The sequence below is a fragment of the Myxine glutinosa genome, chromosome 7 (assembly GCF_964187855.1).
Source record: "Myxine glutinosa chromosome 7, kmMyxGlut1.1, whole genome shotgun sequence".
NCBI classification, from domain to species: Eukaryota; Metazoa; Chordata; class Myxini; order Myxiniformes; family Myxinidae; genus Myxine; species Myxine glutinosa.
In genome coordinates, this window is record NC_136267.1 from 128108348 (window position 1) to 128132832 (window position 24485).

At 46.2% G+C, this 24485-nt stretch overlaps 1 protein-coding gene across 2 annotated transcripts in view; it reads right to left on the minus strand.

Moving 5' to 3' along the window:
* Positions 1 to 24485, minus strand: part of PECR (peroxisomal trans-2-enoyl-CoA reductase) — a 69986-nt gene that overhangs the window by 16074 nt on the left and 29427 nt on the right. For both annotated transcript variants that reach the window (XM_068123200.2, XM_068123201.2), the window contains exons 4-5: positions 9182 to 9263; positions 2489 to 2585 (exon numbers count right to left, since the gene is read on the minus strand). In XM_068123200.2, the coding sequence (XP_067979301.2) occupies positions 2489 to 2585; positions 9182 to 9263 (179 nt within the window). The remainder of the gene's footprint in view (positions 1 to 2488; positions 2586 to 9181; positions 9264 to 24485) is intronic.

The window sequence follows — 24485 nt, forward strand, 5'->3', positions numbered from 1 at the left end:
ACGGTCAGCAAGAAAGTGTTGGATCATGCGAGCACGATGAGGCCGTGCATTGTCATCTTGGAAGACAAAGTTTCCTCGAAAGGCTGCACGAGCAAATGGAAGCAATGTTTCTTCCAGAATGACCCTGTACTTGAACTGGTTCAGGTTTCCATTCAGAACAACCAGGCCAGTTTTTCCCCCTGCATGAAAAGCAGCCCAAACGGTCACCCCACCACCTCCAGCTTGGACTCTTGGCACTATACAATCTTCGTTGTGGGCTTCATGCACTTGTCTGCGCACTCGGACGCGGCCATCTTGACGATAGACCGGAAATCTAGACTCGTCTCTGAAGGTCACGTGATTCCAGTGTCCTGGCTGCCATTGACGGTGCTCTCTGGCCCACTGCAATCGGTGCTGGCTGTGTTGTCTGGTCAGGCGTGGCTTTCTCAGGGGACGCCTGGCACGATAGCCTGCTTGAACCAGTCGTTGGTTGACTAGCCTTCAGGATACAGGCACATTTGTCAGTTGCTGTCACTCAGCCCTAAGCCGATTAGCTGACTTTGTACGGCCATTGCAGACTAACCGGTGCAGCTGGCGATCATCTCTCCTTGTGGTTCTGCGTGGACGTCCTGGCTTCGGTGTTGGAGTAGGGACACCCCTCTGAGCATTTCGTTTCAGGATCTTTGACACCTGACCTTGAGTGATGCCATACTGCCGAGCAATAGCACGCTGTTTCATGCCAGAATTTCGTAAAGCCACCACTCCATGACAAACAGCATTGTCAAGTTGACGGACCATCTCCAGAGGAAGCGGCAATAACTTTTGTAGATGTGCAGCAGTTGTTTTCCACTAATACAGAACGCAACAACCCTTATATACCCGATTGTGAAGCCAATCGTCAAATGTACCTGTCCTTACATTTTGTCACGCCACCTGTGATATAATCCTGTTATTGACTTCTTGCTGTGAAAGACAATCAGTGACATGGTTCTTTCAACAAAGACATCACTGAAGGGTAAAAGAAACTCACCAGATTGATATACTGAGTTCAGAAAGTAAACCCAAGTCAAGGAAAAAAAAATATTCCATATTAAATGCCAAGTCTGTAATACATGGGAACAGATATTCATTGCATCTTCCTCAACAATTATTTTTTGCGATCCCATGCTTCCTATTTCGTTATGTTCCTTTCCCCGCTTTGTCTCCCCGAACACTTAGAGATTCTTTGCGAGTATAAAACTGCCCTAGACGGTTTCCTCGGGGTAAGCTTCCATTGGATCGCAGCGTGTACACGCCCTCGATAATGCCACCAATTGACGGAGAAAGCCTCAAGAGAACCGAGCGTGTTGACACCCCGAATTAAGGACCAAATCGGGTTCAAACCAAGTGTATCAGGAGCGGCTAAAGGTGGAGTCACGAGCTGATGGAGAGAAAATATAAGAGCCAGTGATTTGTTGCTTGGGTCGGCTGTCAGAGGTGCTTGGCCGGTCTGCTGTTCGTTGATGTGTCTTCGATCCTTGCCTTCTTGTCGCCTCACCTCTGGGATATTCTGCGTGGATTATGGCATGGACATTCCAGTGTGCTACACAATTGCTGTGCTGGGTCGTGCTGTTCAGAGCGAGCCAGAGCGTATCTGAATGAAAGTAGTGGGGCAACCTTTCACATCTGAGTGCACTGGGGGTTGTTAATGTGAAACTCATGGCCACTGGTGTTTCTTACCATACCAGAGCATCAACAAATAAAGAATATAGCGCCCAGGGTACCATTCACAGCGGTCATGTGAGACGGTCCACACCCTCTTGGAGCCGCGGGCTTGCAGCTCGTGCAACTTCTGAGAGGGACATGCTGGGCTCTCCAGAGTCCGTCGCACCACGTTTGGGGGGGCTGTCTTGTCTTTCCCCCAATTGTGTCTCTATCTCTGGTGGACGAATGTGGGGCCTAGTTAGATTGCTAAGTTGACGATATACCCGATCATTGCGAGGGCATGAGTGTCGCTTAGTGGGTAACAGTGGAATTATTGCTGGTACCAATCCTACTTCTTGTACATGTGTGCCTTTTCTTTGGACCGGAGTGTAACCGAGTTCATATTGGAGTTATCTGAACTGACTGGGAAAGAGTAACATTTCATATTAGGTGTACCAGAATGTAGTCGTTTTTTAAAAAGTTTTTAAGTTTGGTTTGTTTTTTAAAAGCTGCGTACATAGCTTAAAAAACGACATTACTTTCTGGTACACCATATATCAATAAAACATCACGAGACTGTAAATCAGGAAGTAGAAGCGGTCATCACTTTCATGGAATCTTACAAAAGGAAGGTACTGCACAAGCTTATGCATTATTGACAACGTTTATTTTTAGATTTTTTTTTAACTCTTAAGGCACATCATGGAAATAAATTAAAACAGAAAACTCCTAAGTGTTTGGGGGAAATAATAAAATTCAGCATCAGCATTTTTATTCATTTCAATAAGTAAGAGTTTGCTGAGTAACATAAATTTCACTGGATTACCGGAGCTACAGAGTTGATGCGCACACCACTGCTCGCCCACTCAATAGCAAGAGTTTTGGTGAGGTTCACCACTCCAGCACGGGCTGCACCAGTGTGCCTGCACACAAAATGAAAGGTTTCGGCGAGGATAGCATCGTACATTACTTAACGGTGATCAAGGGGTTATGGGAATGAGGTATCTTGGTATACTGGAGTTGCGGAATGTGTGATTGTTACAAGTCATTAGTTTCACTAGTCTGATGCCATTTGTAGTTCAATTTGAGTATAATCCAGAAGTTTTCTACATCATACTATTATGGATCTTAATAAAACTGCATTGCGATGTCATAACAATTTTCTGCAAAGGTGGTCCAAATAAATTCACAAAGTGCACCCTCGTATTCTGCAGTTGTCAAATGGACGGCTGATTTTTAGCATGAAAATGATCCATTGTCAGCACTTGGGAATGTCCAAGGTCTCGGCAAGATAGGTGCCCAGAAACCTAAACACTGAGGATCGAGCAACACAGATTCAGCCAACGTTAACTTTCACCTACTTACTGATGACGAAACATGGATTCACTCCCAGGACCCTGATACCAAATTGGTTTGGTGCAATTAAAGAGCAAATAATCCACACCACCCGATAAATAGCACACCTAATCCTCACCCAATGACATCATGATCTTCATTGTTTTAGGATGTCAAGGGAATCCGACCGATGAGCTATACACCTCGCAAAACTACAATCACAGGGAATGTTACACCAAGGACAAAAAGGTGGCTAATGCTACTCGCTAATAAGAACATGCCTGTTTACAAGTGCAGTGTTGCCCACCATCCATCACTGTGACTTTGAGCGGTGGATCACCCTCCGTACAGCCTGTACCTGGCCTCAGAGGCTGCTCGATGGTTTTGCAGGTAAGTCCCACCTGCATGGCCATTGATTCACCAACTATGCCGAACCGACCGAAGCAACTAAGACATGGCTGAAGAAAGCTATTTGAAAACTTCGATTTTACTGGCATAAACAGTAATATAGAGCAAATGTAACAAAGTCAAGAACACTATATTGAAAAATCAAAAAGCTCAGCGCACGTCTTGCGAGTATCACTTTCCTGGAACATTTTGAATGCCCCTCATAAAGAAATCCAATATCTATACTACAAGCATGGGATTGACACAATCTGTCAATTTCCCGACCTGGATCTCAGCCAATGGAGTATCTTCTCTTCTGGACTTGGTTATGACTAACTTCCCTGCTAATGTCTGCTGCTCTTCTTCTGCTCCAATCGGTTCTTCTGATCATGTGCTTGTCAAAGTGGACATCTCTCTGGCCATTCTCAGAGAGCCTCCTCAGCGTCGACGAGTCTGGCATTTCACTCAGGCCGACTGGGACGGTCTTCAAGCAGCCATCAATCGTCTGGATTGGTCTCCCATCTCCACTGCCTCTGACATCAATTCTTCCTGGGAATTCTTCCAAAGCAAACTGATCTCTCTCATGCACAGATTTATCCCATCTCGCCTTCAGTTGTCTTACCCTTCCTCCCGTCCATGGTACACTGAATCTTGTGGTGAGGCAGTTGCCCTGAGACAACTTGCCTTTGCCTCTTGGAAGGCTAATCCAACTGAAGGAAATCTCAGTTCCTTCCACCAAGCTCGGAACAAGTGTGTGTCTACCCTCAGGAGTGCCAGGAAGCACTATCTCTCCTCACTCAAGAATGAACTCTCAAACCTGTCTCCTTCCTCCAAATCCTGGTGGCGTCTGGTCAAAACCGTTTCTGGTGTTTGTTCCCCCTCCATCCCCTCCCTTACCTCAAATGGCCACACAGTTGACATCGCACGTGACAAAGCCGAATGCCTCAACTCTGTGTTTGCCTCAAAATCCTTAGTCCCAAACCCATCTCTCTCTGTTCCCACCTTTCCCAGTCGAACCAAACTGCTCCTGGACTCTGTGACCACCTCTCCTGACAAGGTGGAGGAGTTTTTGTCAAACCTCGACTCTGATTCTGCAACTGGACCAGATGGCATCAGCCCACGGGTCCTAAAATCCTGCTCTGCCGCTCTATCTCACCCTCTCTCTGTTCTTTTCACCCTATCCTTTGCTCAAGGTCATCTGCCAGCATCCTGGAAATCAGCAAACATTACCGCTTTACACAAAAAAGGTGCAAAAACAGATCCTTGCAACTACAGACCAATCAGCCTGCTCCCAATTATCAGCAAAGTCATGGAATCCATCATTGCTTCGGATATGAAATCTTTCCTCTTCTCCAATGGCTTGATCTCTGGTCATCAATTTGGTTTCAGACCAGGTCACTCTACTCTGGACATGCTGCTTCTGCTGTCTCAACAATGGATGGAGGTCCTCAATGCCAAACAGGAAATCAGAGCTGTCTCCCTTGACATATCACGTGCCTTCGATACGGTCTGGCACCCAGCTCTGCTCACCAAACTCTCCTCCTATGGTATCCATGGAAATCTCCATGCATGGCTTGCGGACTTCCTCTCTGGTCGTAGTCAACGTGTGGCCCTGAATGGATTTCTCTCATCTCCCCTTCCCGTTCAGGCTGGAGTTCCCCAAGGCAGTGTGCTGGGCCCTGTGCTTTTTCTGGTCTTTATCAATGATCTCTCCGACTCTCTGGAAAATCCTCTGTATCTCTTTGCTGATGACTCCACTCTCTGCCGCTGCATTCCTCTTCCCTCAGATCGGCAGTCTGCAGCCTCCTCACTCTCTGAAGACCTGGACAAAATCACAGACTGGTCAAACATGTGGAACATGTCTTTCAATCCTGACAAATCTCACACTCTTACTATGTCTCTCCGAAAAGATCGACTGGACAACCCTCCCATCTACTTTCTCAACAATCCTCTCCAAGAAGTTCTGTCGCTCAAGCTTTTGGGTCTCACCATCTGCCATGATCTTTCTTGGGAAAACCACATTTCCAAGCTGGCCTCCAAAGCCAGTCGCCGACTGGGCATCCTCCGTCGTCCGAAGTCCTTCCTAGGCACACCTGAGCTCCTCACCACATACAAGGCTTTCATCCGCAGCTCAATGGAATACTGTTCTCCCCTATGGGCTGGTGCTCCTGCCTCACACCTGGCTCGGCTTCACGCTGTTGAATCCAAAGCTTTCAGAATCATTGGAATCTCCCGCGATGAAGCTATCTCTGAGGGCCTTTCACTCACTCACCGCAGGCAGGTAGGTGGTCTTTCTGTCTTCTACCGACTCCTCTCCGGCCTTGCTCCCCCAGCTCTTTCTGTGCTCTGTCCCCCAAATATTCCTACAGGTCGCACAAGATCTGCCAGCCACCCTCTGATGGTTAAACTGCCGAAATCTCGGCTCTCTGCTCACCTTCACTCTTTCATTCCTCTTTTCTCCCGCCTCTGGAACCTACCATTCATTCACTCCCACACTCACTTCAATCACACTCCTCCCTCCAGGTCTTCAAAACAGCTGTTCACCACCATCTCTTATCTTCCCCCATCCAAAACCTTGATCTTTTCTACCCCCACTAATTCACCCCAGATCCACCTTGTTTGAAATTCCAACTTCTTTCCTGGAAGTCTTGGCAGTGTCCATATGTTTTATACCTCTCCCACCCCCCCCCCCCCTTCCCATGCCTCCCCCCCAAAGCCCTCTCCCTCCCACAGTTCTCTCGATGTCTCCATGTCTCTCGGTCCCTGCTCTCAAATGTTGTGTTTGTGTCCTAGGCACACCTTCCTAGGCACACCTGAGCTCCTCACTACATACAAGGCTTTCATCCGCAGCTCAATGGAATACTGTTCTCCCCTATGGGCTGGTGCTCCTGCCTCACACCTGGCTCGGCTTCACTCGGTGTTCACTCGGTGAACAGCTCGGTGTTTGTGTCCTTCCCCCTCTCTCCCCATCTTGTCTACCGCTCCCGATGTTATTTGTTTTGTGTGTCTGTTTGTCTTTCTGTGTGATTAATGTTCGCTCTTTCACGAGCCTCGATCTTGTATACAAAAAAAAAAAAACAAACAAAAAAAAAAACATTGCTCCATAACCTTAAAATGATCCTTGAACATTGAACTGGGTGTGGCGGTTCAAAGGCCTTCAACCATTTCGCACTGACTACCATGAAATATAGTCTGTGATTCCGCAAAAACTACCAAATACATCTCGAGTAAATACTTGGTAAAGGGTTACTCAAACCAAATCCACATTACTCAAAAATCTGCTCATGAGAGTTTCTTCTTGGTAAAGAACTTTCAGATTATTTAACATTCAACCAGCCTCGATGGTGTAAAGGTTATAGCGTCCGGTCTGAGTCTGGGAGGTCGTCCGTCTTAACTCTAACCGAGTCATACCAAAGGTAGTACTGGTGAAAATGGTACATACTGCTTCCTTGTTTGACATTCAGCATTTAAAAATGATAGAGCATGGACAAACAACAATATAATTTGGCAATAATTGCCAGGAGACATTTATTTATTCTCGTGATGTAATCAAAGTTATTGGAATTGCATTTTCAATTTCATTGATCAGTGCATGAAAGGTATTGTGAAAGATGTCAGGCAAAACATATCGGTGAAAATAATTTTGCTGAAAAGAGCGATTATACAAACGTGTAAAGATGACGTCATAATATCTTACAATAACGTGATCAATTTTCTTTTCACAGCGAACATATTCTGCAGTTAAACCCCTCACAAATTACCGACTACCTGATGAAACATACACATTTACTTTAAATAAATAATAATAAGGAGGCATAACATTGGTGGTCATTGTACACCGCTCCTTTCCTATGCCATCTCCAGGCATTGCAAATCGTCATTGCCGGGCACCGAAGGGGGCTCGGCAGTGACGCACGCTGAAAGAGAGTACTCAGTTTTCACTCTGGTTGTTTGTTTGTTGTACACCGCTCCTTTCCTATGCCATCTCCAGGCATTGCAAATCGTCATTGCCGGGCACCAAAGGGGGCTCGGCAGTGACGCACGCTGAAAGAGAGTACTCAGTTTTCACTCTGGTTTCTTTCTTTCTTGTTTGTTGTACACCGCTCCTTTCCTATGCCATCTCCAGGCATTGCAAATCGTCATTGCCGGGCACCAAAGGGGGCTCGGCAGTGACGCACGCTGAAAGAGAGTACTCAGTTTTCACTCTGGTTTCTTGCTTTCTTGTTTGTTTTCTTTCTTGGTTGTCCGGGCGATATCTCAGCCATCCTTTGAGCTAGGAAGCTGAAATTTCGGCACAATAGTGAGCAAGTCCTTTGTCAAAAACGGTATATTTTTTTTTGATTAATCAATAAATTGAGGAGTTATTTAATTATTAGCGATTAATTAAGTACTTATTTAATTAATCAAATTTCCTTTCTCTTCTGACCATTAACTCAGGCACCTTTTGAGTTAGGAAGCTGACATTTGGACATGCCAATGACCAGGTGATTTGGCTGCAAAGGATATTTTTGATTTATTAATTAATCAATTAATCGATTAATTATTTAATTATTCGATTAATGACAAAAAAAATTTTTTTTTTAAGTTACAGATTCTGATGAAATAGTGGTAGTTTATGTGTTCTCTGACCAAATTGATTAATAATTTAATTTTTTTATGATTATTATTTATTTATTTTCATTATTAATCATTTATTTATTTTCTTTCTCATTTGGCCAATATCTCAGGCACCTTTTGAGCTGGGAAGCTAATATTTGGACATGAGTGACCAAGTGATGTGGCTATCAAGGATATTTTTGATTTATTGATTAATCATTTAATCGATTAATTATTTATTAATTAATCGATTAATTATTTATTGAGTAATCAATTAATTATTTAATTTTTTATTAATGACTTATTTAATTAAATTTCTGAAAGATACATCTTCGGATGAAGCACTAGTGGTTTAGTTATGCTATTAGCTAATTGATTAAGAAAATATTTTGTGATAATCTTTTATTGATTTTAATTATACAATTAATCAATCAATTAGTGTACACCTCTCCCTCCCAATGCAGCCTCTATGAGCTGCACTGCGGTATTGCCGGGCGCCTGAGGCGCCCCGGCAATGCCGCGCTGTAGGATATTTAATTATTTGGCATGGGGGCGATGTACTTTGAATGTATGTGTACTTGTTGTTATATTTATCCTTTCTTGATGAAGTTTTGCTGAAAGGCAATAAGATTGTACCTCATTGCAAAAGGTTCTACATGTGACCACTTGTTGATACTGAAAATATACAGTGCATTGTTTGGACTCACAAATAGTTTCTAAGAAGTCAGATTCCAATAAAATTTTATGAGTGTAATCATAAGATATTTACGCAAAGGGAATATCAAAAAGTGAAGCACTGAGCTTCGAGGATAGCCGAGAGATACGCACTCTCACCTCTGAGCTGTCAGGCCTGGGTTCTATATATCTTGGCCGCACTATAAACTGCCATCCTGGCATTTCGCACATGGCGCGAGTCATCTATATATACGCTGAAGGACATCAAGTCGGGGAAGGAATCCTCGGCCAGCACTGGATGTTGGAGGACGTTAAGGATCCCACAGGACTCTTTGCAAAGAGTACGTGAGTTATGTCTGACAGCCTGAACGGGTTCCAAATTCCTGCCACCTTCAGTAGAATGTCAGGCTTGGTCTGCCAGTTTATGCTCGACTTGGGGCAATAGTTTCCCTGGCCGACGCCACAAGAGGGAGAGAATTATTGATGCCGTTAAAAATAGTGGATCAAAAAGTAGGGCTTTACATACGCCATTCCTGGACAGCCTTTCCACATGTTGGCCACGATATTGACGATGGCTCCGCCATGGTCCTTCATCCAGGCATTGTATGCTGTAAACAACACGCGCGGCAGCATGGGAATTAGATTCCTTCAGATTCTGACGATCTAGCAGCTTTACCACCTCCGCCTATAATTAATATCCGTGCCCATCTTTGTCCACAATGAAACAATATAAAGTTACTAGTGGGGTCACCCATGGGAATCCGATGGGCATGGATGTGTGTGACATTTCGACATATTGAGTTAGATGCTGCACCTGCACATTCAGTTTCACAATACACACACACACACACACACACACACACACACACACACACACACGTACACCAACACACACATACACACACGCACGTACACATGTACACCCACACATATACACATACACACAAAAACATCTCGTTTTTTCATTTCTGTTCCTCACAATTCTGTCTCTCTCTTATTCACAGACACACACAGATACACATACATCCACACACACACACACACACACACACACACACACACACACACACACACACACACACACACACACACACATATATACACACACACACACACACATATACACACACACGTACACACACACACACATATATACACACACATACATACATACATACACACACACACACACCCACACACATATATACACACACATACATACACACACACACACACACACACATATATATATATATATATAAATATATATATATATACATATACACACACACACACACACACACACATATATACATATACACACACACACATATATATATATATATATACACACACACACACACACATATACGTATATATATACACACACACACACACACACACACACACACACACACACACATATATATATATATATACACACATACACACACACACATATATGCACATATACACACACACACACACACACACACACACACACACACACACACACACACACACACACATACAGTAACGTGAAAAAGTAAGTATACCCCATGTAAAGTTTTGACTTTGTCAACATATTTCAACATAAAGCTATTTGATCTTCATTTCAACAATATTGATAGATAAAGGTGATATAATATAACAAATATCATTAAACATTTACATTTTGTAGTGCATTGTATTATTTAAATAAACATAAATGCAAATTTTGCATGTGGAAAAAGTAAGTACACCCCGACATTTATCACTACTTCAAATACCTAAAATTAGAAGCAGGTGCACCAGCTCAGGTGCAAATGATTAGAACATCGTTAGCGATCATCTTGGAGGAACTCGTCTTATTTAAACCTCAGACATTTAGTTTGGTTTGCTCTTTTTGTTGAAGTCTGCGGCGTCACCATGCCTATATCAAAAGAGCTCTCCGAGGCCTTCAGAAAGAAGGTTATAGATGCCTATGAGTCAGGGAAGGGATTTAAAAAGATCTCCAAACAATTTGAAATCAATCATTCGACTGTCCGGAAGATCATCTACAAGTGGAGAAGATTCCAAACAACTGCCAACTTGTTCAGGCCAGGCCGCCCCAGCAAGTTCAGCCCGAGAGCAGACTGCAAGATGCTGAAAGAAGTCTCTAAGAACCCCAGAATGTCATCACGGGACCTCCAGGTAGCTCTTGCCACTGTTGATGTAAAAGTGCATGAGTCTACCATTAGAAAGAGGCTGCACAAATTTGATCTACATGGGAGGTGTGCCAGGAGGAAACCTTTGCTGTCCAGAAAGAACATCAGGGCAAGACTAAAGTTTGCCAATGAAGACCTGGGCAAAGACCAGCACTTCTGGAACAATGTGCTCTGGACAGATGAGTCAAAGGTAGAGCTATTTGGCCACAGTACCAGAAGGCATGTTTGGCGAAAATCAAAGACAGCATTTGACCACAAGAACCTGATACCAACTGCAAAGCATTGTGGTGGAAATATTATGGTTTGGGGCAGCTTTGCTGCATCAGGACCTGGGCAGCTCACCATCATAGAATCCACTATGAATTATTCATTGTACCAGAGGGTGCTTGAGGATAATGTGAGGCCATCTGTCGGAAAGTTGAAGCTCAACCGAAGGTGGACCTTGCAACATGACAATGACCCTTAACATACCAGTAAATCCACCAAGTAATGGCTGAAAAGAAAGAAATGGAGGGTTCTGGAATGGCCAAGTCAAAGCCCGGATCTAAATCCCATCGAGATGTTGTGGGGGGATTTGTAACAAGCTGTGCATGCAAGAAACCCCTCAAACATCGCACATCTGAAAGAATTCTGCATGGAGGAGTGGGCAAAAATTTCTCCCAGTCGATGTCAGAGACTGGTAGACAGTTATAAGAAACGCCAACTTCAGGTTGTTTCTGCCAAAGGGGGCAATACCACCTGTTAGAGCCAAGGGTGTACTTACTTTTTCCACATGCGAAATTTGCAATTATATTTATTTAAATTATACAATGGACTACAAAATGTAAATGTTTCATGATATTTGTTATATTATATCGCCTTTATCTGTCAATATTGTTGAAATGAAGATCAAATAGCTGTATGTTGAAATATGTTGAAAAAGTCAAAACTTTACATGGGGTGCACTTACTTTTTCACGTGACTGTATATGCACATATGCACACACACACTGCTTCCGGAGACTTCTGCTTCTGGTCTTGCCGGCGAGGTTTTCGTTTATTCGCAGCTGTCCACACTCTCCATCGAAATCGAAGTTAAGTAATTGTTCCCATTTGTATTTTCGTTATAACTGTATTTATTTTATGGTGTTGTACGTATCGTGTGTCCCGAGGAAGATTTTCGGTGCAAATCTTTCATACCTGTAGAGAAAATCGTGTTAAATCGTGCCGTGTCTTTTGAGGCCTTGTACAGTGTACAACCTTGAGGCTTTGTTTTCCTCTCATCGGTCCGTCTTTTGTGCTCCAATAACTTTCGTTTTCTGCTTTTCCCAGTCTTTTCACCCCATAGCCTACTTCCTTGTTTAAAATCAACTCAAAAAAAACCAAAAAATACATTTCCTTCTCTGTTCTTATTCTTTGTTCTCATTCGTTTATTCATTCTTATTCGTTCGTTCGTTCTTCGAACGACGTTCACTGTTATTACTGTAACTGTAATAACAGTTATTACTGTTCACTGTTAAAGTTCACTGTTATTAACCTGATAATGTTTACACTTTCCCCTCAAGTTCTGTATTCCGTCGTATATTATAACACCTTTTTCTTCTTCTTCTTTAAAAGGCTGCTTTCGACTTGCTCACCAAATCTATCCATCCCAAAAAAAAATTCCATCTCTTTCAGTGCCTCTTTTCTACATTCCCAAAACTCTCCTGCACTCCATCCTCCCTCCAGCGTCCTTAAACGTATTTTTGACTCGAAGGTCACAAGAAACTCATTTTGCAATAAATGTTCGTTTCCCATGAATCGTACACTTTCTAAAATCCAATCTCACCCCTCCCCTCCAAATCTTCCCCATAACCCCACCCATCCAAATCTTCCCCATCACCCATCCCTTTCAAATCTCCCCCCTTGCCCCTTCTCTCCTAAACTCCCCCCACACCCCTCCCCTCCAAGACTCCCCCTCGCCCCTCCCCTCCTTGACTCCCCCCTCATCCTCCCCTCCAAATCTGCCCCATATCCCATCCCTTTCAAATCTCTCCCCTTGTCCCTTCCCTCCTAAACTCCCCCCTCGCCCCTCCCCTTCAAATCTCCCCACCCTCATTTCTTCTCAATTTCCCCCCTCACACTCCCCCTCCTCAAAGCGTCCTCCCCACTTCTTCCCTCTTCCAACTCTCACCTCCATCTCCCCCAACCTTCTGCCTCGCTCTTCCGCCTCCTCAAATAACACCTCATTGTGCCTCACCCAATCACCATCAAACCTTTTGTCCGCCCCATCCTTCCCTTTCTCCGAGCTATTCTGAAATCTCTGACACACCTTCAACAGCTCTCCCTACCTCTTCCACCTCTCCCACATCTTACCCTACCCCTCCTCCCCCCTGTTCTGTATCCAATGCTCCCCCTTCATCTTCATTAACGGTATGGACCTCAAACATCCGGGGCCTTCGTTCAAACTCAACTGATCTCTCCATACAGGTTGCTTCTGTCAAACCAGACGTGATCTGCTTAACAGAAACTTTCCTCCTTCATGATGTCTCTGATTCCTTAGTATCTCTCCCGGGTTACTCCCTCCTCCGGTATGATAGACCTGAGCCTCGTCCTGGAGGTGGGGTTGCTATCTTTATCAAAAACTATCTTCCTCACTCGCCCTGCACTGCACTCTCTCCACCTCACCCCCAGGAATACCTCTGGCTACGGCTTCCCCTTCGCTCCCACCTCTTGTTCATATGTGTGTTGTACCGTCCACCAAACAGTGATGAGTCCATCTACATCTCGCTGTCTGATAATATGGACCAACTTCTGTCTACTCATCCTAACTCTCTCTTCCTCATATGTGGTGATTTCAATTGTCACCATGCCAGTTGGCTGGGTGTGGGTACCTCTCTCACCAGCCATGGCTCCTCAGCGAAGGACTTATGCGACTCACTGGGACTGACACAATCTGTCAATTTCCCGACCCGGATCTCAGTCAACGGAGCATCTTCTCTTCTGGACTTGGTTATGACTAACTTCCCTGAAAATGTCTGCTGCTCTTCTTCTGCTCCAATCGGCTCATCTGATCATGTGCTTGTTAAAGTGGACATCTCTCTGACCATTCTCAGGGAGCCTCCTCAGCGTCGGCGAGTCTGGCATTTCACTCAGGCCAACTGGCACGGTCTTCAAGCAGCCATCAATCATCTGGACTGGTCTCCCATCTCTACCATCTGACATCAACTCATCCTGGGAATTCTTCCAAAGTAAATTGCTCTCTCTCATGCACAGATTTATCCCATCTCGTCTTCAGTTGTCATACCCTTCCTCCCGTCCATGGTACGCGGAATCTTGTGGTGAGGCTGTTGCCCAGAAACAACTTGCCTTCGTCTCCTCGAAAGCAAATCCAACGGAAGGAAATCTCATTTCCTTTCACAAAGCCCGAAACAAGTGTGTGTCCACCCTCAGGAGAGCCAGGAAACAATATCTCTCCGTTCTCAAGACCGAACTCTCTTATCTGTCTCCCTCTTCCAAATCCTGGTGGCGTCTGGTCAAATCTGTTTCTGGTGTTTGTTCCCCCTCCATCCCCTCCCTTACCTCAAACGGCTACACAGCTGACTCCACACGTGAAAAAGCTGAATGCCGCAACTCTGTGTTTGCCTCTAAATCTTGTGTCCCAAACCCATCCCTCTCTATACCCACCATACCCAGTCATACCCAGCTGCTCCTGGACTCCGTGTCCTTTCCTCCTGACAAGGTGGAAAAGTTTCTGTCAACCCTCGACTCTGATTCTGCAACTGGACCTGACGGCATCAGCCCACGGGTCCTAAAATCCTGTTCTTCCGCTCTTTCACTCCCTCTCTCTGTTCTCTTCACCCTCTCTTTTGCTCAAGGTCAACTGCCATCTGCTTAGAAATCAGCCAACATCACCGCTTTGCACAAAAAAGGTGCAAAAACAGATCCTAGCAACTACAGACCAATCAGCCTTCTCCCAATTATCAGCAAAGTCATGGAATCCATCATTGCTTCGGATATGAAATCTTTCCTCTTCTCCAATGGCTTGATCTCTGATCATCAATTTGGTTTCAGACCAGGTCACTCTATTCTGGACATGCTGCTTCTGCTGTCTCAACAATGGATGGAGGTCCTCAATGCCAAACAGGAAATTAGAGCTGTCTCCCTCGACATATCACGTGCCTTCGATACGGTCTGGCACCCCGCTCTGCTCACCAAACTCTCCTCCTTTGGTATCCATGGAAATCTCCACGCATGGCTGGCGGACTTCCTCTCTCGTCGTAGTCAACGTGTGGCCCTGAATGGGTTTCTCTCATCTCCTCTTCCTGTTCAGGCTGGAGTTCCCCAAGGCAGTGTTCTGGGCCCTGTGCTTTTTCTGGTCTTCATCAATGATCTCTCTGACTCTCTTGAAAATCCTCTCTATCTCTTTGCTGATGACTCCACTCTCTGCCGCTCCATTCCTCATCCCTCAGATCGGCAGTCTGCAGCCTCCTCACTCTCTGCAGACCTGGACAAAATCACAGACTGGGCAAACAAGTGGAACATGTCTTTCAATCCTGACAAATCTCACACTCTTACGATGTCTCTCCGAAAAGACCGACTGGACAACCCTCCCATCTACTTTCTGAATAATCCTCTCCAAGAAGTTCTGTCACTCAAGCTTTTGGGTTTCACTATCTGCCATGAACTTTCCTGGGAAAACCACATTTCCAAGCTGGCCTCCAAAGCCAGTCGCCGACTGGGCATCCTCCGTCGTGCGAAGTCTTTCCTTGGCACACCTGAGCTCCTCACCACATGCAAGGCTTTCATCCGCAGCTCAATGGATTACTTTTTTTTTTTTTTTTTTTTTTGTATACAGAGACGAGGCTCGTGAAAGAGCTAACATTTATCAAACAAGCAAACAAGCAAACAAAGTATATAAAAAGGGGAGCGGTCGACAAGATGGGGAGAGAAGGGGAGGAAGCACACACACACAACATTTGAGAGCAGGGACATCGGGAGATGTTTTTGGAGGGAGAGGGCCTGGGGGGAGGCAGGATAGGTATAAAACGCAAGGACACCAAGGACTTCCAGGAAAAAAGTCAAAAGTCACCTCAAAAAAGTGGATTTGGGGTGAAATTAGCAGGGGTAGAAAAGATCAAGGTTTTGGATTGAGGAAGATAAGAGATGGTGGTGAACAGCCGTTTTAAAGACCTGGAGGGAGGAGTGGGATTGAAGAGAGTGAGGGAGTTTGTTCCAGAGGCGGGAGAAAAGAGGAATGAAGGAGTGACGGTGAGCAGAGAGTCTTGATTTTGGCAGTTTAACCATAAGAGGGTTGCAGGCAGATCTTGTGCGACCTGCAGGGATATTTGGGGGACAGAGCCCAGAGAGAGCTGGGGGAGCAAGGCCGGAGAGGAGTCGGTTGAAGACGGAAAGACCACCAACCTGCCTGCGGTGATTAAGTGAAAGGCCCTCGGAGATAGCGTCATCGCGGGAGATTCCAATGATTCTGAACGCTTTGGTTTCAACAGCGTGAAGACGAGCTAGGTGTGAGGCAGGAGCACCAGGCCAGAGGGGAGAGCAGTACTCCATTGAGCTGTGGATGAAAGCCTTGTATTTGGTGAGGAGCTCAGGTGTGCCAAGGAAGGACTTCGCACGACGGAGGATGCCCAGTCGGCGACTGACTTTGGAGGCCAGCTTGGAAATGTGGTTTTCCCAGGAAAGATCATGGCAGATAGTGAGACCCAAAAGCTTGAGTGACAGAACTTCTTGGAGAGGATTATTCAGAAAGTAGATGGGAGGGTTGTCCAGTCGGTCTTTTCGGAGAGACATCATAAGAGTGTGAGATTTGTCAGGATTGAAAGACATGTTCCACTTGTTTGCCCAGTCTGTGATTTTGTCCAGGTCTGCAGAGAGTGAGAAGGCTGCAGACTGCCGATCTGAGGGATGAGGAATGGAGCGGCAGAGAGTGGAGTCATCAGCAAAGAGATAGCGAGGATTTTCAAGAGAGTCAGAGAGATCATTGATGAAGACCAGAAAAAGCACAGGGCCCAGAACACTGCCTTGGGGAACTCCAGCCTGAACAGGAAGAGATGAGAGAAACCCATTCAGGGCCACACGTTGACGACGACTAGAGAGGAAGTCCGCCAGCCATGCGTGGAGATTTCCATGGATACCAAAGGAGGAGAGTTTGGTGAGCAGAGCGGGGTGCCAGACCGTATCGAAGGCACGTGATATGTCGAGGGAGACAGCTCTAATTTCCTGTTTGGCATTGAGGACCTCCATCCATTGTTGAGACATCAGAAGCAGCATGTCCAGAGTAGAGTGACCTGGTCTGAAACCAAATTGATGATCAGAGATCAAGCCATTGGAGAAGAGGAAAGATTTCATATCTGAAGCAATGATGGATTCCATGACTTTGCTGATAATTGGGAGAAGGCTGATTGGTCTGTCGTTGCTAGGATCTGTTTTTGCACCTTTGTTGTGCAAAGCGGTGATGTTGGCTGATTTCCAAGCAGATGGCAGTTGACCTTGAGCAAAAGAGAGGGTGAAGAGAACAGAGAGAGGGAGTGAAAGAGCGGAAGAACAGGATTTTAGGACCCGTGGGCTGATGCCGTCAGGTCCAGTTGCAGAATCAGAGTCGAGGGTTGACAGAAACTTTTCCACCTTGTCAGAAGGAAAGGACACGGAGTCCAGGAGCAGCTGGGTACGACTGGGTATGGTGGGTACAGAGAGGGATGGGTTGGGACACAAGATTTAGAGGCAAACACAGAGTTGAGGCATTCAGCTTTTTCACGTGCGGAGTCAGCTGTGTAGCCGTTTGAGGTAAGGGAGGGGATGGAGGTGGAACAAACACCAGAAACAGATTTGACCAGACGCCACCAGGATTTGGAAGAGGGAGACAGATAAGAGAGTTCGGTCTTGAGAACGGAGAGATATTGTTTCCTGGCTCTCCTGAGGGTGGACACACACTTGTTTCGGGCTTTGTGAAAGGAAATGAGATTTCCTTCCGTTGGATTTGCTTTCCAGGAGACGAAGGCAAGTTGTTTCTGGGCAACAGCCTCACCACAAGATTCCGTGTACCATGGACGGGAGGAAGGGTATGACAACTGAAGACGAGATGGGATAAATCTGTGCATGAGAGAGAGCAATTTACTTTGGAAGAATTCCCAGGATGAGTTGATGTCAGAGGTGGTAGAGATGGGAGACCAGTCCAGATGATTGATGGCTGCTTGAAGACCGTGCCAGTTGGCCTGAGTGAAATGCCAGACTCGTCGCTCTCCCCTCTGGGCTGGTGCTCCTGCCTTACACCTAGCTCGTCTTCACGCTGTTGAAACCAAAGCGTTCAGAATCATTGGAATCTCCCGCGATGACGCTATCTCCGATGGCCTTTCACTTACTCACCGCAGGCAGGTTGGTGGTCTTTCCGTCTTCTCCCGACTCCTCTCCGGCCTTGCTCCCCCAGCTCTCTCTGGGCTCTGTCCCCCAAATATTCCTACAGGTCGCACAAGATCTGCCTGCAACCCTCTTATGGTTAAACTGCCAAAATCAAGACTCTCTGCTCACCTTCACTCCTTCATTCCTCTTTTCTCCCGCCTCTGGAACAAACTCCCTCACTCTCTTCAATCCCACTCCTCCCTCCAGGTCTTTAAAACGGCTGTCCACCACCATCTCTTATCTTCCCCAATCCAAAACCTTGATCTTTTCTACCCCCGATAATTTCACCCCAAATCCACTTTTTTGAGGTGCCGACTTCTTTCCTGGAAGTCCTTGGTGTCCTTGCGTTTTATACCTATCCTGCCTCCCCCCAGGCCCTCTCCCTCCCACACATCTTCCGATGTCCCTGCTCTCAAATGTTGTGTTTGTGTGCTTCCTCCCCTTCTCTCCCCATCTTGTCGACTGCTCCCCTTTTTATATACTTTGTTTGCTTGTTTGTTTGATAAATGTTAGCTCTTTCACGAGCCTCGACTCTATACAAAAAAAAAAAAAATGTCGACATTTTCCCCGACTGTTATTTTAGGTGGTGTATTTTCATGTATCATCATGGCGCGATTTAAAAAAATATATCTCTGCATTTTCCCGTGTGTGTGTGAATGTTCTCAATTATTTCTGACACCGAGTCTAAAACCATCGATAAAAATTAAATCAGATGGTGAATTCGATAAAATCGTGAGGGTAACTCAATGAATGGGCTTTATTTTACAGGCCTTTGAGAATTCATTTCGTTCTATAAACAGAAACTTTCATCGGATTTTCTTCCCGTTTTTTTTTCAACCGAGTCTAAAACTATGTTAGCGACTGTTAAAAATGAAATGATATATCGAATTTGAGTTGAAATAAACCTGTGTGAGAGAGAAAGACAGCACGGGCCTCACTCAACAGGCCTCAAAGCTATTCGAGTTAATAAAATGGTGGATATTTGTTTAAATGAAGCCTCTCCAAGAATGGGTGGAGCTACTCTGCAAACGGACTAAGCCACACCCCCGGACAGACGGATCACCTACGCCTATTATAATATAGATAACTGTAGAAGAAGGTTTTGTACAGATTCCTACGCGTATGATGGATTCACAATCTTTTTATACAGTAGGGGTGGATAGGGTTAGTTGGAACATTTTTCCAGAAAACTCTTTATTACATAATATGGTTTCATATAGAAAAACAGAAAATATTACAATATATATATTGCTACGGTTCTGAGATTTGTACATATGACATCATAAAAGGCTAAAGGTTTGCCCCCCATAGTTAGTCCACGAGCAACACGTAGGCCCACTTAGAGTATTAGTTATGTCATAGTATGTGTAAGAATAGGCCATTTCCACTCGTAACATCTGCGTTGTGTGAAGACATGAGCTTCGGTCCTTTCATTTTGCGCCACCCTCCAATTCCACCTATGAGCATAATTGATCCCGCGCCCCAATTGGCTGATCCCTCATTTTGTTACGCTTTGGCTGCCAGCAGCGTTTGCTGCCCTTTGTTCGGTCGCTAGTTGAGTAGCACGAGGTCGGCCTGAGCAGAAGGAGGAGCGCGGGGTGGGGGTGTGGTGGCGCAAGGCAGCGCGTCAGAGGCGATGACGGTAAGGGCCACCAGCCAACCAGGGCTCTAAGGGCATGGCGTGATCGGGCGTGGTAAGGGGCGTCTAGCAAGTGCTAGAAGGTTCGCTGGGCAGGGCTATATAAGTCGCTGCACAAAGCCCTTGAACAGAACTCGCATGAAAGGACTGTATCGAGAGGACTCGTGTGCATACGACAGTGGCGAAAGGACTTGCCAGAGAACCTATGCACGAGAGGAAGGAACTGTATCGAGAGGACTGCAGTGAGGACTTGCCAGAGAACCTATGCATGAGAGGAAGGAACTGTATCGAGAGGACTTGCCAGAGAACCTATGCACGAGAGGAAGGAACTGTATCGAGAGGACTGCAGTGAGGACTTGCACGAGAGAAGAGGGCTGGTTGAGAGCATTTCATTGTGTGAACACTTCGAGGCTTCGCGCTGTATTGAACTATTATGTACGCAGCCACGCGAGTGAACGCGGCAATAGCCACCAGTATTAACCGCCACAGCCCAGACCCTACCATTCGCCCCGTAATTATCCCGTGTGCGCCAACGACACGCGGTGAGCTCCTGCCGTCTCTACTATCCATCTTCGCGGTACGAGCTGGGGACCGGAGAGAGAGCTGCACGGAGGCCATCCCTGGACGCACTGGTGACCATCAACCTGTTCATCTGCAATCCCCGTGTGAGTGTCTGTGTGTGAGACGGGCCCGTTTGTCCAGGGAGTAAGATGAGACTGTTATTAAGCCTGCACTGTGTCTTCTTCTTCTCATCATTGTACATAGTGTGAATAAATCTTGTTATTCCTTTCTTCCCAATTCGACCGCTTCTGTGATTTCTCCAGTGGGTAAGCGTGGCACGAATAAGAACCGCTCGGATCGGGGTCTAGTAATTGATAACGGCTCAGATCACGGGTTCGCTACCGCTCGGCGTATCCACCAACACCCGTGATTCGGGCGAGGCTTATCTCCTCGTTTCAGGGCAGCGCTAGTACTTAGGTAATAGCGAATCTGGTCTTACAACCCTATTTAGCGCTGTCCGGAAAGGACGTCATCGGCCTCGGGTCACGCCTGGTCAGTCAAAGACAAGGGGACTAATCCCCCCTTGGTAAGGGAAGAAGGCCGGCGCTGAGATCCGCAACAATTGGTGTCAGGAGTTCGGATTGGACCCGAAGTGCGCTTAATGCACTCAAAATTACAAGCGGCCGAAATTTAACTATTAAAATCCAAATTTAATTCGTGCCATGGATAGCCAAGACGGTCGAATGCCGGTGGGGGTAAATGATGAGGTCGAGGGAGAAGAATTTATAACCCAGGACCCCCGGGAAGAATTGGGAGAAATAGAAGAGGCAATTGATGAGGGTGCGATAGCAGAGGTAGCAGGGGAAGAAAATGGTGGCGCCTCGCACATGGTGGCGATAGCCGAGCCCGCGATGCCAGGGTACATGTAACTATTCCTGGCCCAAATAAAGCAGATGAATGCGAAAATGGGCGCCCAACAGAATGAAATAAATAAAATAAATGGGAAGATGGATACCCAAGGTGACAAATCCACCCGGGAATTGGAGAAGGCGAGAAATGAATTGGGAAGCAAAATGGATGGCCAATTGAAAGAATTGGGGGACAAATCCACCCGGGAAATAAAAGGGTTGGAAAACAAAATGGGGGGCCAATTGAAGGAAATGGGGGGCCAATTGAGGGAAATGGGGGACAAATCCGCCCGGGAAATCAAACAGATGGGAGAGCAATTGGAAGAGGCGAAAAACGGGCTGGAAAGCAAAATGGACACCCGAGGGGAGTTAATAAAAGAGATGGGGAAAGACATAGGGCGCAGATTGAGTGGGAAAGTCGCATTGGTACGCGACGAGGTAACGCAATTTGAGAAACGCAGGAAGAGCGAGCCTGAGCAAGGCGTAGTTAAAATGACTGGGGTAGAAATCGCGACTCGGGTTATGGAAAAGCCGATGGCCGCCGAATTAGAAGAGAAAATTTTATGCGCGCCAGCGGTCGTCGAGCTTAATAAAGAAAAATAAATTATAATGGAAATTGGGGTTGAAGAGACGGCAGAGATAGGAATTAAATCGGATATGGAGATGGAATTTGCACAAAGTCCATGTTCGCATTGTGATGTCGTGCTGCCTAACCCAAATGAAAGTTTGCAGGTGCGGTTGGCGGATAAGAGAATCCCGAAGGTGAGTAGGAGCGTGTATGGCGCAAAAATGTTTGGCGCGAAAGTGTTTGGTGGGGAAACATTTTTTGCACGCTTGGGATCGAGACGTCACCCGGGCGCTCGTGGAAGGTCTGTGAGAGGGTGTACGAGTGAATGGCGCGCGTGTGTGAACGGCACCGAAGCGCGAGTGTGTAACGGAAGAGTGTGAAACAGAGTGTGGAACGGAGTGTGACACAGAATGTGCGATGGCCGAGGAGAGTGTGCTGGAGTGCACACCAGAGCACGTGATTGGGTGTGTACCAAAAGAGTGCACACCCGTGGTTGTTATGGAGTACGTAACGGGAGAGTGTACGCAAGGGTGTGCGATGGCCAAGTGTGTTACGGAGTATGTAACAGAGAAGTGTGTGGTAAGGGAGTGTGTGAAGGAAAAGTGTGTAACGGAGTGCACAAGTAGTACGAGTGCGCCTGGGTGGTGTGCACGAGCATGCCGTAACGGATGCAGGGGGTGTATGAGAGGCGCTGGGACGCCTTGGTGTGGAATGAGTATGGAAAGAGTCACGTGGTGTGAGAATGCGACTCGGGCATCGACACAGACCGGGGCAGTGTTTAGGGCGATGTACAGCCGACGCGAGCTCTCGGGGCGTGGTGTGCTTTGTGTGTTGCGGGGACCGGCGGGGATCGTTGCCGCGGCGGCGTGCACGATTTGGGCCGGGCCCCGCCCTGTATGGTCGGTGCCGTGCCATGGCGAAAGAGGCAAACGGCACGGTTCGAGGGGGGGTAGGCGAGGTCGGACCTTCGCCCCCCTGACGGGCGCGGTGCTCCGACCGGGGGAGGCTGGGCCACCGTGCATGGAGCCGCAATGCCTCATGTAGGGATGGCGCCTGGAACCTTGGTCCAACAAAACCTCCTCCCCCGAATCGAAAGTGCCGGACAGACCCAACCAACAGGAGATCAACCACCCGCATGCATTGCTCGGCTTTGCGAAGCCGAGCTGTGACGAAAAAGTATTGCCGCACGGACAGGCTCATAGTTCAGAGGACTGGAATAGTAATAGTATTGGGGAATGTTACCCTGCGTGTAGGGATGGTAGATTTACCAACCCTCACCTTTTTGGGGGGCACATGAGCGCTAGATTATGGGGATGGCAGTGAAAACTAGCCGAGGGTGGGCTAGGATATTGTTAGGGATTTAGAGATGACAGTAGGGACGAGATTTAAGTAGTGACTTTTGTACAGGTAGAGGGGACATAGAGAGTTTAGTTGGATGATAATGACAAGGGAGTGCTTAGTGTAAGGTAGAGTCCCTGTATAAAGAGAGTTGCGCCATGCGCTGACCCGAGATTTCTGGTCACGTGATTTCGTGGCGCCATTTTGTGTCTAACTTCACCGTGCGTGAACGTCAGCTTGGTACGGGAATGTTGTTTATTGCCAAACAAAATGACTGGTTGTTCTGCTTTTGGTTGTTCAAACCAATCTGGGAAATATAAGATGTATAGATTTCCAAGTGATAAAGTCAGAAGACAAATTTGGGAAGCGAAAGTCAGACGAAAGAGCTGGAAAGCGATCGACTCCTCGAGACTCTGCTGACTTGCAGCTTGTTAAATCATTACAATGGAAATTGAATATAAATGTCGATAAAACTAAAGTTGTACACTATAGAAATATGGCAATACCACATACAGAATTTGTTTTACGTGTGTTAGACTATATGTCGGCTGGAAGTCCTACACCGGAATTGCTCTCGGCACCCTTTTAAAAATTTTGGATATGCCCACACTCCTTTCTAAAAGTTATTAAAATTCAGAGAACGACAGCATTGGTTTGTCTTACTTATAATGTTAGCTCTTATATGCAGTGTTGGCTTGTAATATGCATTGCCATACCACTTTTAATATCACCACACAGCTCTTTTTCACGGCAATAGCTGAGTTTTTGACAAAACAAATATCACCTGTATGTAATAATAAGACTAAATATGTGTAGTAAATTTTTTTATAGCAGGTTTAGAATATATCACCCCATATCGCGAATGTACATGTATATCTAATCCGACACACTTAGACACAAAATGGCGTCCAAATGTGAGTTGACACAACTCTCTATATACAGGGACTCTAGTGTAAGGGAAGATGGGAAAGCACGAGTATTAGAGGGAAGTAGTTAGTTAGATGATGCTATGTGTGTGTAGAAGTGTAGAAGTGGTGTATTGAGGACAAATGGAATTGTGTAGAGTGGATTCACTTGCATGGGGTGCAAGTGGAGAAAGAGAGAGCACAAGAGGTGTGCAAGAGAGCATGATGAGTGGGGAATATTTGGTGTGGAATGCTTGGTGGGAGTAAATGGTGTGGAATGAGTGGTGTGGAGTGCATGGTGCGAAGGAGTGGATGGGGGAAGATGGACCCCTTCACGAATACCCGGGGAGGGTAGTTTAAAGTTAGGTAGAGGGTTTAGGTAAATTGTTGGATATTGACACCTGTGGTGCAG